The sequence below is a fragment of the Anabrus simplex genome, chromosome 5, assembly GCF_040414725.1.
Source record: "Anabrus simplex isolate iqAnaSimp1 chromosome 5, ASM4041472v1, whole genome shotgun sequence".
Classification (NCBI taxonomy): Eukaryota; Metazoa; Arthropoda; class Insecta; order Orthoptera; family Tettigoniidae; genus Anabrus; species Anabrus simplex.
In genome coordinates, this window is record NC_090269.1 from 418,021,755 (window position 1) to 418,038,430 (window position 16,676).

General features: G+C 40.3%; 1 protein-coding gene across 4 annotated transcripts in view; it reads right to left on the reverse strand.

Moving 5' to 3' along the window:
- The window catches only part of Secp43 (tRNA Selenocysteine associated protein), a 135,237-nt gene extending 120,389 nt beyond the window's left edge, over window positions 1–14,848 (reverse strand). For 2 of the 4 annotated variants that reach the window (XM_067147783.2, XM_067147781.2), the window contains exons 1-2: window positions 14,689–14,848; window positions 13,885–14,082 (exon numbers count right to left, since the gene is read on the reverse strand). In XM_067147783.2, coding sequence (XP_067003884.1) covers window positions 13,885–14,082; window positions 14,689–14,733 — 243 coding nt within the window. In that variant the 5' untranslated portion in view covers window positions 14,734–14,848. Of the gene's footprint in view, window positions 1–13,884; window positions 14,083–14,245; window positions 14,384–14,688 lie in introns of all 4 variants that reach the window. The other 2 variants (XM_067147782.2, XM_067147784.2) reach the window with 2 other exon arrangements.
- Window positions 14,849–16,676: the final 1,828 nt, after the last annotated feature.

The window sequence follows — 16,676 nt, forward strand, 5'->3', positions numbered from 1 at the left end:
AGGTCTGTGTGATCTTAAAGCATCACTCGACCGAACTGAGGCCCTCCAAATTTTCAGCCACTGACACATGCCACTTAAGAACTGAACCTGCTCATCTGTTACTTTTCTAATTTCGTCCCCAAATGGATCATTGAATCTCTTCCCTTCAAATGCACTTTTAACATTAACGATCTTCCACCAGTTCATAATAATTTGTAGAAAGATGACAGTTTGGTTTCTCTCTTCAGAAACTCCAGGTAGGTCTTTCGTGGCATGCTTCAAGGCTACTATGTTATTATCATTAAAAATTTTTAATGCTAATTTCACATTTTGCTTCTGAATAGATGTTGAGTACAAAACTTTAGTTGAAAGTGTATGCCCGTATTTAACTAAAGAGTTTTTTTCTTTCTCAAATACCAGTTCCAAATGTCTATACTGTGCTGACAATATTACTGAATGATTATTCACATCAGGAAAATACATAGTCTTGTTGACATTACGCTTTTTTTCCCCAGTTGTTCCTAATACATTTCAAAATGTGTACAGTGTCAAACATAAAAAACAGTTTCCTGGAGGAATTAAGGGATGCTCAATACTGGGTTGAAGAATTTTGTTAGGAGTGAAAAGTTCAAATGATTTCCTATTCACACTTGTCTGCTATGAGACTAACAACTTTGAAACCAACTCTCTCCATCATGCACAAAACATTACAAGTTAATGATTTCAACTATTCACTTGTCATATTTGCAACTGGAATTATAGCCACCACATCAACATACCATGAACACTTGAGCAGTTTTTGCTCATGCTTTGTGCATCAAAATTGCTACTTCCATATATCTCACCACCCTTAAATGACAACTGTGGCTGTATATATATCTCGTTCATCAACAGAGAAACTAAGAGCTCATGTTCTTTTAAATTCTTAACCCTGTTTTCTAAGTAGGAACTGCTTTGTAGTGAAGAGTTCACTAGCTGATAATTACAAATAAGTTTCTGTAAGGTACGAGGATGTGGTATAAAAATAATAATAATAATCATCGTATAGCCTCAGCTACCATGTGCAGACATTTCAATTTGACACCATCTGGCTGTCTGCTCGTCAATTTCGACGTTCCGTTTTACTCTAGGCCCCCACTAGGTGGCAGACCGAGTAAACCGAAACTCTCTTGGGCGTCTATGGCTGAGATTTAATGAATTTTGTCGGGTAAACACCAAATGTGTCACCGGAGATCTTTTACATGCCAACATCGTACGACATGGAGTGTCGAATGGACTTTTTTCCGCCCTTCAAAAATCCGACTACCTCTGCCGGGTTTGAACCCGCTATCTTGGGATCCGGAGGCCAACACTCTACCGCTGATCCACAGAGGGAGCTTAGGATGTGGTAAAAACATTAAATCACATTTTCGAAGAGCATTGTATGCAGAGACTGAATAAATATATAAACAAGATGCTACTATCATAGTTCTGTTACCATATTGTCTGTTGTTTTTTGAGGTCTGCGACACATTAAGTTGTTCTACTATAAATTTTAACTGTTCGTTGTCATCATAATTGGGAATAGTTTGCAAAAGTTGAATAGCGCAGTCAACCTTATACCTAATATTAGGCACTATTTCTCCCTTTTCCACCTGTGACATAATATTTTCTAGAGCGTTAATAGAGTTCAATATCTTAATGTTTTTGAAGGAAGCATTTACACTGAAGTCATTACCGGTTTTTATATTTACACTGAATGTCAAATCTTCCAGTACAGTGATAAAGGTAGTAACACATGGCATTCCCCTATCAACTCCCAGCAGACAAATAAATAATTTCCATTCATGCCTAATTACAGTCCACTTATTGGAATAAACTTGCTTGGTTTCTAGAAATAAACTAATATCGTTCAGACACTTCAACGAGTCCTCTGCCAGGTAAATTTTATTGGATTCAATACTATCCTGAATAGCTGTTTGAAGATTATCCTCTTCTACATCAGCAAGACGTCTTACTTTGGGAGTGGACTTCGAACAATATGAAGGTGTATTTGTAAAAATAGTTGGCACAGCAGTTTCAGTCAGTTTCGGAATTATTCTTGGAAACTCTCTCAGCTCTCCCTTAACTGTAACCCTGTCCACTCGAATTATGCACGACTCATCAAAATGTTTTATGCATACTATTGGGTTTTTCAGTTTAGAAAAATCTGTCGGAATGTAACGAAGCCATAGCTTACGGCGGCTTTTATCCGTCGGTAAGGAAAAAGTCGATGTTTTTTCAGTTTCAGTGTCACAATTAGACCGACAGCCGAAGACACTACAGCGACGAGGCATTTTCATATACCGGTATCTGTAATTAAATAGGAAATAAATGTATTACCTCTAAATCCTCAGCACTGGGAGTTGTAACTTATCCAACTTGTGTATTGCAGCCCAACATTGCTGAATGAAGTGAAGAACATTGAGGTTATATACACATTTTTGTAAATAAATACTTGCTTACACTTCCGCACACAACACTATGAATGTAAGGAACTGTTGCACAACACCAACATATTCAAATAAACACAAAATATCCGTTATTTCCTTCCATAATCCACAACAAACTAGCAATAACACCGCAAGAACACATGTAATAACCGGCTTCGCTCTGCCATTCCTGGGACTGGTCTTGTCACGTGACTTTAGTGGACCGTGGCCTGTCTCTCACGTTGGCCTCGGTTTTGCTCAAACTGGAACATTACATTGTTACAGGAACAGTTAGAGTTTCTGGTTTCCATGAGCTTGTTTCAAGGACCACCAGACTGAGTGGCTCAGATTGTTAAGGCACTGCCTTCTTGAGCTAGGCTCGATCCTGGCTCAGTCCGATGAAATTTGAAGGGGTTCAAATATGTCAGCCCCACGCCAGTAGACTTTTCGGTATGAAAAAACTCCCGCGGACAACATTCTTGCACCACCGAAAACAGTGAAATATTAAGTGGGACATGAAACCAACATTATTATTATTATTATTATTATTATTTCAAAGACTTTTGTATACTGCCACTTCTTCTTGCTAGGCAGAAGGGCGTACACTAGAGATAAAATGCAACTTATCCCAGTGCTACTGCTCAGAGAGGCAGCCTCATTACTAAGCACCGATATGTTACTTCACGATGGTGAAAATTTGTATGAATAATGATGGACTCACATCACATTTTCCATCAAGGAACCATGTTCTACTCTGCATCAGTATTCTGAGGTTCTCTCTTCTAGAGAAAGCCTACTCAGACGTCGCACACTACTGACTATTATAAGCTATACATTTCATTTTTATTCCGTACTGAACTGTAATTATAAGAAATAAATTTCAATACAATATAATATTAGATAAGTCTTGGGACTAGTATCAGCCAGCCACCTAGTGGCCATCCTCAGCCAAAATAAAAATTGATGATGCTGCTTGTTGTTTTAAGGGGCCTAACATCGAGGTTATCGACCCTGATGGTACGAAATGAGACTAAATGCAATGACAAAATAAAAATTCAAAATCCTCCACTGACCAGAATTGAAAGCGTGAGGACGAAAAATGAACGGATGGATATGAAGTTAAAACAATCAGTGGAGCCGACCCGCAATGCCTCGGTTTCAGAAAATGACGGAAAACAATAGTAATACTGACCAAGGGACTATTTCTATACCTCAATATTGAATCGAGGATGCTTAACAGCTAAAGGGGTCAAAAATATAGATCATCGGCCTCTCATAATTGTACTTATCGCTCGGACAGTAGAACCATGGTATCTGACATGGTGCGGTACTAATCAAAAGTATCGTAGACTCGCGGTATTCCACACACATCATGGTACTACTCACGGGTAGTGAAATTCGCACATGTAATACAGACCTATGGTGTTTCACACATAGCGGCGCCATTTACAGGCAACGCACACCTATGGTTTTCATCACCTAAATGTACTAACCACAAGGACTCGTACTATCCCGTGGTGTTCCTTGTATAGTGGGTACTAATCATAGGCAAGCCAGAACCCTGGTATTGCTCATATAGTGCTACTAATCACAGGTACCGTAAAAGCCTGACCGCACAGTGCTCCTGATTGCTACTAATCACAAACCTATTTGGTACCGAACATAGTGGCACTACGCGCAAGTAACAGAGACCCAGGGTGTTCCCCGCGTGGTGGTACTAATCACAAGTAGTTTCATGGTTCTAATCCAATCATCCCTTGGTCGCCCCTTTTAGTCGCCTCTTACGACAGGCAGGGGATACCATGGGTGTATTCGTCTGCGTGTTTGGTCCGCGAGAGGTATTTTATTTCCCTCAAGTCCGCCGGCAAGCTGGTTAGGACCCCCCCTATCCGCCACCTGGGAGTATCACCTCTCCCCCTGCTACGCCAGCGTAGCAGGTTCGTGGAAAATAAAAATTTAAATAGATCATATGATAACTAAAACATGTGTATATAAGATAAAGACAATGTTGGAAAAAAATTATAACATTAAAATAGATAAAACAACAAACATTATGGTTGTGATCTTGTCATAATACGAATGTAATCCCAAAAATAAGGTCTCCTATTTTTAAAAAATACATAGACCTGTTTATTTCTACAATGGTATACATTATTTTACAGCTTGAACATTTAGCTATTTTTCAACATAATCACCATTTTGGTCAATGCATCTTTGTAGACGCTGGGACAGCTTTTGTATGTCCATGTCATACCAGCTCGCCGCTATGCTGTTCAGGAAGTTGTGAACCTCATCTTTCACCTCGTCATCGGTGTTGAATCGCTTTCCAGCCAAATATTCTTTCAACTTAGGGAACAAGTGGTAGTCACTGTGCGCCAAATCAGGACTATAGTGTTGGTGGGTGATGATGTTCCACTGAAACAGTTGCAGGAGAGCAACGGTTTGCCGGGCGACATGCGGGCGCGTGTTGTCATGGAGAATGTTTATGCCCTTGCTCAACATTTCTCTTCTCCGGTTCTGTATTACACATCTTGAGATTTTCTGGGTCTCACAGTACCTGCCAGTGTTAATTGTGGTCCCAGCGGGCATAAAGTCGACCACCAATACCCCTTTTCGATCCCAAAACACAGTTGTCATGACTTTACCGGCAGACTGTGTTTGCTTGAATTTCCACGGCTTTGGCGAAGAGGGTTACCGCCACTGGTGTGATTGTTGCTTGGTCTCAGATGTTGAGTGGAATGCCCAGGTTGCATCACCCGTGACAACAGAGTCATAAAAGTTGTCCAGTTCGGCTGTAAAGCATTGAAGAAATGTGCGGGAAGAATAAACTCATTGCCGCCTGTGGTCTTCAGTCAGCATGCGTGGCAGCCATCTTGCGCACACCTTCCGGTATTCCAACTTTAACATTAAAATTTTGTGAGCGGCGCTTCGGGAAACATCAGGAACCAAAGTGATCCGCCGATCTTCACGCATGATTTGCTCAAACTTCAAGACTGTCCCGGCGGAAACTGACAGTCTCCCGCTCCTTTGTTCGCCATGAATTTCAGTCCAGCCAGCTGCAAACTCTCTACACCACTTACGAACATTTCTCATATCCATGCAGGACTCGCCATACACTTCCGTCAATTGGCGATGGATTTCAATCAGTTCAGTACCTTTTGCGTTAAAAAAAACGAATAACTGCGCGCACTTCGCAGTAACATCCAACAGGAGCTCCATTCTCTACGGCTGCCAAGCCAAGACTGAGTGCCTCAGCGCAGTGTGCGCATGTTTACATGCGAGCACGGGAAACACACTTCACGATATTGTGACCAACAGCCACATGAACAGAGTTCTGTATTTATATATATATTTAAAAAAGGAGACCTTATTTTTTGGGGGATTACCCTCGTAATACCATGAGGGTTGGAAAAAAACAAGAGTTTACCGAATGAGGTCAGACAGAAAAGATGAAAGTGAGGAGAACTGGCACAAGTGGAAGCAATGCCAGACTCAACTATGGGAACCATAGTTGCCAACCCATGCTCTCAAACTGAAACACTTTGGTCGTCCTTTTAGAAGCCTCTTACAACAGGAAGAGGATACTGTGGGTGTATTCTACCACCTCTAGCCTCAGGAGGACGCTTGGAATGACTTGTTGCTTTCCACTTCAGTTCTTGTTTCATAATTTTAGCTTCCACCTCCTCTCTATTGGGATGGTGGGTGTACACAAAAGGCCCTTTTGTGACTGCAACATCGCCAACACTGATAGCAGTAACTGAGAAGAACACCATTTCAAGTGTACTTCCCTACATGCCCAATACTCCATCCTGTGGACCTACTTCTGTTTTTATAATACAGGATCAGCCAAAAAATTGGATACAAATTAACAGATGGTACCCATGGATTGGCATCAAAGTTGAACTGAATAAAATTAGCAGTTTCTTGTTTCCTCAACAGATGTGGGTGCTCTGATGACTAAGATAATGTGATATATGACAGTGAGAGAAGATGGCTGGAAAATGGTTGATATTTGAGGATTCTGGATGACAATATGCAAGAATACTGGATAGAAGTCCGGCTCCATGGCTAAATGGTTAGCGTGCTGCCTTTGGTCACAGGGGTCCCGGGTTCGATTCCCAGTAGGATCAGGAATTTTAACCATCATTGGTTAATTTCGCTGGCACGAGGGCTGGGTGTATGTGTTGTCTTCATCATCACCATTTCCTCCCCATCACGACGTGCAGGTCGCCTACGGGCGTTAAATCAAAAGACCTGCACCTGGCGAGCCGAACATGTCCTCGGTCACTCCCGGCACTAAAAGCCATACACCATTTCATTACTGGATAGAACTTTGATGATGATGATGATGCTTGTTGTTTAAAGGGGCCTAACATCTAGGTCATCAGAAACTAGCGTTAAACAATAGTATTACTGACCAAGGGACACCTTCTCAAGCACAGTACTGAATCGATGATGCTTGTAGTCTAAATGGGTCCAAAATCCAGGTCATCGGCCCCTCATAATGGTACTCATTGCTAGGAAAGTAGAACCATGGTATTTGTCATGTTGCGGTACTAATCAAAGTAGTATTGCGGTATTACACAAAACGTACTACTTACTACTCACAGGTAATGTAATGCGCACATGTAACTCAGACCTATGGTGTTTTGCACATTGAGTCGCTATTTACAGGCAACACAAACCTATGGTGTTCTTCACATAAGCGGACTAACTACAGGGACTCGCACTATCCCATGGTGTTCCTCACATAGTGGGTACTAAACATAGGCAATGAAGAACCATGGTGTTGCTCATATAGTGGTACGAATCACAGGTACTGTAAAATGTATCCTGAGTACACATTGTCGCTACTAATCACAAACTTATTGTGTACCTAACATAGTGGTACTACGCACAAGTAAAAGTGACCCATGGTGTTCCCTGCGTGGTGGTACTAATTACAAATAGTATCATGGTTCTAATTTGATCATCCCTTAGTCGCCCCTTTTACGACAGGCAGGGGATACTATGTGTGTATTCTTCATCTGCAGAGTGGATAGGACTTTGAATTCCACAACGTTCACCAGATTTAACCTTAACCGGGTTTACCCGTTGAGAAATTTATTTGGTCATTTTTCCCTTCTCAAGTATGATCACCGTCTTCACTACGGCAAAAGTTAACATGAAACGTACAATATGTTAATCAGGCACATACTATCCCCCCCCCCCCCCCCTTTTGCTATAAGTGCTGCTAGTTTATCAGAAAAGAAATGCTCTAAAATTTTCCTTCGTTCTGTATTAGCCTTCGTGTAGCACTACATCCTGATGCTCAAAAATATCTAGAGGTTCAGAGCTATCCTCAAAGTGCACATGCAAACCAGTCTCACCATGAAATAAGAACCTTTCGCACTATTCCAAACTCCACCCACACTGTCTAAATGTCACTGTCACCTGCACCATCTTCTGCATCATTACCACCACTCGGATCACAAAAATGACTGTCACTATCAGCATAACTGTCTTCTTAATCCAACAACATACATGCAATATAATTTTCAGCTAAATCCTTAAAAACAAGACTAAAGCAGCACTGTAAGTCGCCATGCTGATAGCAGGACAAGTGAAGATCCTGATGGCTCTCCTCCTGAATTCTGTGATCATCAAGATGCACAAACGCCACTCAATAGATGGCAGAAGGGTTCAGAAAAGGTTTTACACTTATAAACGGCTCGAGCAACGTAATTGGCTAAATTAACCCTCGGATGCTCACGCAGGCTACAGGTGAAGCCCAGTCATTTATTTTGTTGCAGTACAGAGTACCTATATTCGCTACTAGGAATACTCTCTATAACTGCCTGTCAATGTTGCAATTAACTGCCGAGTGTGTTTCTGGCTTGACTAGGCGCGCCATACAGGCGCCAAACGGATTAGAAGTGGTCTGGGCTACAATAGTAGCCCGCACAAGCGACCGTTAGCCCTCAGTGAAGATTAACTGGTCAAAGAGGAGTGATGTGGAAACTCCCCTATTCAATTAAACTGTTGTTAAACTTAACCAAAACAGGTACTCTATTTGATCCTGTAGTGACTTGTCTAAATACATTTATTAAAGAGACTATTTAAATTAGTTTATGTTGGGTCCATCTTGTCAATATACACTTTAAATGATTGAAAATTACTTTACTGGGCGAGTTGGCCATGCAGTTAAGGCCACGCAGCTGTGAGCTTGCATCCGGGAGATAGTGGATTCAAACCCCACTGTCAGCAGCCCTGAAGATGGTTTTCCGTGGTTTCCCATTTTCACACCAGGCAAATGCTGGGGCTGTATCTTAATGAAGGCCACGGCCACCTCCTTCCAACTCCCATCGTCGTCATAAGACCTATCTGTTTCGGTGCGACGTAAAGCCAATTGTAAACAGAAAAAAAAATTATTAATTCATACATGTTCAGGAACAGAAAGGGAATGCATATTGTACGAGTTAATAAAGTAATTTTCAATAATTTAAAGTGTATTGACAAGGTGGACCCAACATAAACTATTTTAAATACTGTAGTTTCTTTAATAGATTCAGTAAAACAACGCTGGTTGTGTGCTTCTTACTTATTTCAAGTTTTCTGCATTTTCATGATAATGAAACTGCAGATGTGAGTGATAAACTAAGAAAAGTAAGAAGTGGGTGCCGCTTCCATACCCGGTGTGCAGACTTAGGGATGATAAAAATCATAAGAATGAAGTGCAACAATACCTTAAGTAGCAGAAAGGAGAGATCCATCTTTCATGCTTGCTAGAAACCCACCATCCCGCCCCAAAAAGTATTCTTACTTATATAGAAGAATTAAAACCGAGACTGTATAAATGAGATGATAGCGACCATGTGCTATGTTTCTATTGGCCGGCTAATATTTGCGAAGAGTTCCTATTCGCCGGACAAGCTTTCTAATGTCTCCGACGGAGCTCGCATCGTGTGCAAGTACAGGGCTGCCATATTCGCTAAAAGTAAGAGAACCATGAATTTTAACTCGCTGTAACCTATCTTTGCAAATCCAGGCCAAGCTCTGTCATGAGAACAGTGGCCCCCTTTGGGGGCCACACTCCCTTTGAGAGGCTCTTAACTATGGCCGCAGCGCATACTGCCCGCACGGCAAGAAAAAAAAAAATGTAATTTAGCAGCTCTAACCTATCTTTGCAAATCCAGGCCAAGCTCTGTCATGAGAACAGTGGCCCCCAACTATGGCCGCGGCGCATACTGCCCGCACGGCAAGAAAAAAATGTAATTTAGCAGCTCTAACCTATCTTTGCAAATCTAGGCCAAGCTCTGGTCTTGTCACTAAGAATGAGTAAGTTGGCAAGCCTCCCGAGTGTTATGTGACGTCGCCCGTGTCACGCCATGTTGGATGTCTAACCTCACTTTTGCACACCGGGTACGGAAGCTTTACCAAGAAGTATTTCAGTCCATCATTACATTATGTTATGTATTATACAGTGTATTGCACATAGAATCTTATTTTAAATGGGTATTCTGTGTTATATAACGGGCATTCAAATGAAAACTGAACACCTGCCATAACACACATTCCACACAAAATGTGGCAACACTGTTGTTAGGTATCAAACTGCCATCACTGTGGTAAGAAAACTGCACAGTGATAATTCACAGGTGCACACAGTTGTTGGGTTATGTCCTTGGTTATGTCTTTGTTAGTGCACAGAATGGTCCTGTGTTTTCGTCCAGCTGTAGAAATGGAGGCAAGCAAAGAAGTGTGATTTGTTTTCTGGTGGCTGAGGGTGTTAAAGCATGCAAAACTCGTTGCTTGTCTGCTGTGTATGGCGAACACTGAATGTCCATGATGAAATTGCACAAGTGGCATAGGAGATTCTGAGAAAGGTGCACATCACTGCAAGACAATGCGCACCCAGGACAGGCCGATCGAGCCATTACTCCTGATGTTATAGGGCAGAATCACCGACGGATCACAGAGGAAGAAATGTGTGTTCCAGTCAGCATTAGCCATGGCTCCGTGCATGCCATTAGCAAAGATTATTTGCATTTCCCCAAAATTTGCGCACAGTGGGTTCCGCATCAAATGACGGAGGGATAAAAGATTAACAGAATGGCGTCTTGTCTGAATCCATCTGCAGTGGTACCACGAGGAAGAGTATGTGTTTCTATCCCGCATTGTCATACGGGATGAAACATAGTGCCATTTTGAGCCTGAGAGCAAACGGCAAAGCCAACAATGGAAACATCGCAATTCACCCCAGCCAAAGAAATCCAAAGCTGATCACACAAGTTCCAGTTAAGTCATGATGACCTCCTCCTTTGACTGCAGAGGCCTTCTGCTTGTCAACTTCCTCGAGCATGGAACCACAATCAATGCACAGCACTATGAAGACATTTTGCAGAAACTGTGATGCGCCATGAAGGCAAAACGCCCTGGAATGCTGTCAGACAGATTTTGCAGGATAATGCTCGCCCCCATACTTCCAATCTGGCGAAGGCTATGCCTCAGCGATTGTACAGCCCGGATCTTTAACCTTGTGATTTTCACATTTTCGGCAACTGAATAAAGACATTCGTAGACGTTGGTTTCATTCGGAGGAAGAAATGCAAGAGTGGGTGCGGTTGTAGATCCATTAGTGACCCACCCCTTTCTACAAAACGAATTGATTTGTCTTGTCTCCCAGTGGGATAAATGTATTAACGTTTTTGGTAATTATTGTACTTATTGTCATGTTGTAGCGGGTGTTCGGTTTTCATTTGACTGCCCCTTATATATAGCCAATAATATTAGAATTCAATGGGTCAAGTACAGAAAGAGTGAAATTCACAATTTTTAGCCTAACTTATCTAGACCGACGTTCTTGTAATTACCCAATAATCTACTTAAAACAGACCAACGGTCTTGTCACAAACCACATCTAGGTTAAAAGCCTTGTGCAACGTATTATGAAATCATGCGAGCCACAGCATGTTGGATTTCTAACCTCTCTTTTGCACCACCATTAGTAAAGTTTTATCCACAACTTTAATTCCCTTCGATAACACAAATTTTTAGTAACTCTAACAGACCTTCACCCACTTAGTACAAGTAATTGAGGGTTGACTGTACATTGAAAATGTTTCAGCTAACTAAATTCATCTTCATTTCCCAATCTCCAAATAACAATGAAATACAAGACACTACTCGACAGAGAAATCCTACAGCATAGCCAATGGCAATATGAAATTGTGGCATAACTTCAGTAACAGTACAAGAAATAAAGCACAGAATTTAAGAAGTGGAATCTTATAAATTTTACTTCATATTACATGTAGGAGATATATAGATATGTCACTGCCGGGGACCTACCAACCTGCTCTAAATATCATTTTACTTTTATAATAAAACATCACAACACAAAGGATCAATTAAAAAAACACACAACTAAACAAAGTCTAACTCCTTATGCAGAGTGAGAACATTTCTGCAGTTTAACACATTGGAGATGCCGCTCGTAGAAACTACGGGCGCGCTAATTCATTGCTGCTGACGGAGCTCGGAGAAACTACGAGCACGACTTCACTGTAGCAGCCGTTTCAGCGAGCTGACTTCACTATACTCCGTACGGCTCTACTTCTAAATTGACGTTTTAGCAGATTTTGGCTCTGTCTGGTGGTTATGCACTGAAGCATAGAAATCCAACCAATCCCAAGTTGCCATTCATATCGATTTGTATAGGCAGAGCACAATCTCGAAACTTTGTTGCCAACTCTAATATTTACATTCGCCACGTGGTTAACCTATCTCGCTCAGCATGTATGGTATTCGGTACGGTTCGCAATCTTTTGCATTTTCCTTCAATATTTAGTGTGTTTTTCATATTGTTGGAGGGTTCCAGTGACTCTGAGATCAGTAGTGTGTTCCCTTTGTAGGCCATAACCTCCTTTCTGTGCCAGCCATTAGCCGTTAGTGATGTGTTATTTCCTCATTCTCTTTTATTGTTAATAATATATTTTCTTTTAGTGTCAGATATTGTTAGAAAGTGTAGTTCTTGTGAATTTGTTTTCAATCCATATTCATTTGTTTTTCTGAGTACTGTATTACAATTTAAAAGGGCTGTTTACCGCGGTCATATTGCATCAGCTGTTCTCGCAGGCGTAGCGCGCTGGCAACAGAGGGAAGGCGATGCTCATTTGTTTTGCGAAACTTCAATTTAGAAGTAAGGCCGTGCGGAGTATAAAATACTGTTGAATGCTTCTTTTAGGCTTAAAATATATTAGTTACGAGCATAAGTCGAGAGCTCTTCTTGCAAGGCATTGATAACACAGCCACGTTCCTACATAACCTAAGGCTGCATCATCGCTGACTCTCAGCTGTGAAATGGGCGGGAAAGTACGTACGGTACATGCGGACAAGAAGAGTGTGTGTTCGAGAGGCAGGCTTGTTTGTGTATTCTTGTGAATATTTAGCATGTCTAATTCAAGTGTACAAAATTTTGACAATGAATCCGTAATGGATTTGCTTATGATAGAAACGACTTCTGGAAATGAGGATGAGGATAACAATTACACATTAAGTAAACGTGATGATTCTGGCGCTTCAGGCTAGTAAATGCAGAAAATGAGCTAATTTCAAATTGGTGTGAAGTGTAACGTAGTTTTACATCGCTTCCTTGAAGTGGGTTCAGTAATACTGCTTTATACTGCTTCCTAAAAATGAGGGCGTTTCCCATGTACCTGCAGCAACTCGATGCAACCCCGCCGTCAAACAAAGAGCAGTGGGAATGCAAATTACTGATTGTAAAGAAGGATATCGGTGCAAATTGACCAATTAGGTTAGAATCTGTATTAGTGTGTTTCAGTAGATGTGCCCACAAAGTCAAATTTCGAAATATTAACCGAATTGGCATTCATAGCTGCGTCAGATTTTCTTCTCGTTTGTAAAACATATTACTTTCATAAATTTATATTTAAAAATTGCTGCACTACTATGATAATTAAAACTCATTTTTGTGTAGAAGAAAGTGTGATCTTTCTATGCATTCCAAAAGATGTTATTATCATGGCTTACCCTAGCAATGAAATATTTTCAAAAACCATTAAAAATCCTGCAATTTCTGGAAAGTAGCACATTCAAATATGGCCGTCTCCAATGTGTTAACATATGATACAAGTTGAACTAGTATATGTGGGAATTTTCTGTAGTTCAACAAGCCCATTAAGGTTGACAATACAGACCAGATATGAAGTTTATAACTTGAGGCATAGGCCTACATGTTGTAAAGAAACTAACACCAAAAAATTATAACCTCTCAACGCACTTATGTCAACAGTTGGTAGAATGTCTGGTGGGTGTAAGTGTACTACTAACAACAAAAGAGCATTGTCTTTCATTCCCGTCACAGTGCTCTCACAGAGCTAGTCTTGTACCATTACCGAAGTTGCACCCAAGAAACAGCCTGATGAACAAATTCAAATGGATAAGATAAACTTACTGGATTTGTGTTGGGAATAATTTTTCCGCTAAGTTTGTGCATGGCATTTAAAGCCGCCTCATCCGTTGAAAAATGCACGAAACAATAGCCAGCTGGCTCCCCTGTGTATTTGTTTCTCATAACTTTTACATTCTGGGGTTGTTCTCCCATTCTTTGAAATGCCGACATTATAAAACTTTCAGTCATATAAGGCTCCAACTGAAATGAAAAATAAAAATTTACAATTTTAAGCCTCTACTTAATTTCTCTACTTTATCCTCATTTTCCAATATTTCTTTCAGCCACACTTCATGTTGTATCTGCACACCAGCTGTAGTTGTTTATAACAGAATTCATTAGTCAACATACAAAGTCAACTTACATTCAGCATGGAAATCATTTTTGCACTGACCATATCGCAGAAGAGGCGTTGCAAAGAAAATTAGGAAACAATAAAATGTGCAATATCACTGGTTTAACCAATAAGGAACCTAAACAAGAGTGTATTGCTTTGGCATCACTATAAATCAAAATAGAAAACAAACAATTAGTTAAAGGACCGTAGCTGTATCTTACAGAGTTATGTCATAAAAGTGTTTGAACTCACAAGCATTAAATTAAATCATTCTATTTAAATTTATATCCATAATTTAACATACGAAAGACACATTCTTATATATTCATTAATTTTAACTTCCTTCATTAAGGTACAATAATGCCAAATTAATTTAAGGTTAGGCTATATTATCGAAATCATTCACATAGTATGCTAATGTGCGAATACATCCCAAAATTCCACATAAAACTATCGCTAAACACACTTACACTACCCATCCACAATTGACAAAGAATTAAATTTGAATTCGACATCTTTTATTAGATTTGTTAACTGTTTCTGAATGTTTATAATATCTTTGTGATAATACAGTAAAAACAAAATAAGAGCACAGTTTAGCACAAAGAGGACGAGTTTAGCACATATACTGCACCAAGTACTGCACCATTACGACTCGGACGCGTTCAAGGATCAGGACGCGTTTGCGTCGGTTTGTGTAATCATGGCTGACTGGATCCCTCGCTGCGCTCCTTATACCGGGTTTAGACCAAAGAGCAGGACGAATAGAAATGAATGTACTTCTATTCGTCCTGCAAAGAGGATAGAGGTTTGACTTCTATGATTTCTTCTTTCATAATTATAATCTTTTAAGAGGAAGAAGTCTCAGGTACCCATTCGTACAGGTATAGGTACAGGTGTGGTGTTTTGTATGAGGAAATGTGTTTTATGTTTGTTATACATTTGAAAATATCGGTGTAGCACAGATAATTGGAATTGGGTGTTATATTGATATCATCCAGTGTCTATGAAGACGGAAAAATAGATAGATTTCACGCTTTACAGTTACCGTATATTTGGTGGATTGTAATTTGAATTAACTTTCGTGTATGTGTTTTTCCTATCTATTGTTCTGCGTGTGCATATCGTAATACATTTAGCGATTCTATGAGAACTCTACTGACGTATATTTGGTGGAATCAGCTTTGTGTTTATATACACGTGAAATAATATTTGTGTGTAGTGACTGGGGAAAAGTCACAGTTCACAAATGGTCATGTGAAATGTATGCGGTGATGCGTCGTATCTGAGATAGAAACAGGCAAACTGTACTGCAAATAGTTAAGTGTTCGATCAGTTATTCGGAATTCTTGTGTACATTGTTTAATGACCAGCCATACAGGTTATTAGTGTTACATAATAGCGTTCCGTGGTCCATGAAGCCGTTGAGAGCCATTGTTGATATGAACATGGTAAACAATCGACAGTGACGGTTACAATTGGAAATCACGGCCTATCGGATAACAAAACTGCCTATTGAGGATTTGTGTTAGACCCGCCATTTTAAATTTTCGCCCCAGAATGCCTGAGAAGTATTCGCCAAGAAGCAATCGATATTAACTTCATATATAAAACTCCGCTGGCTATCCTGGAATTTATAAATACTCGTGGATAGTTCTCCAGTTATCAAGGAGTGTATATAGATGGCCATGACGTTATAAATTTATGCGACAGAAGGTGTTCGCCTATAGTCCAAATAAATCAACCCGTAAGTGACAAATAGAAGAATCAGATACCTAAAAGAGACAAACTAACACGAGTGTCAACTAACCAATATCAGGTGTACAACATTTATAGCAGACTACAATTTATACAAGTGCAAAAACAAAGACAAAGAGATTACGGACGGCTAAAAAAGAACTCACAGAGTAAACACCGTTAGAGGAAACCAACGAGCTAGAAAGAGGACAAGAGGACTAGTCCTCTTTCTAGCTCGTTGGAGGAAACGGAAAGTGCGCACTTGCCCAAAGATGTCGCCAAATAAACGCACAGAAAACCAAAGAGAAGAGAAGTGTGGTGCATGCAAGAGAGGATTTGAAGAGGACGAACAAGCAATACAGTGCGAGGGAGCCTGTGAATTATGGCATCACAAAGACTGCGCTGGAATAAAACAAGGAGAATTTGACATAATGTGCAAAAGTAACTGCAACTTAACATGGATATGTAAGACCTGTAAATTAAATCTGCAAGCAATTAAACAGAAAGAAGACATACTCCAGAAACTCATGTCCAAAATAGAGGGCATGCTAGTAAATAACCCAAAGATAGAAGAACTGACACACAAGGTGGAATCAATGACAGAATATATACAACAAACACTGGATGCAGTCATAGAGCAAAAAGTACAGAAAGCAATCAACCGATACTCAACAGGGGAACCGGAACCATCTGCGACCAAACAAAAAAGTATGAAAACCAA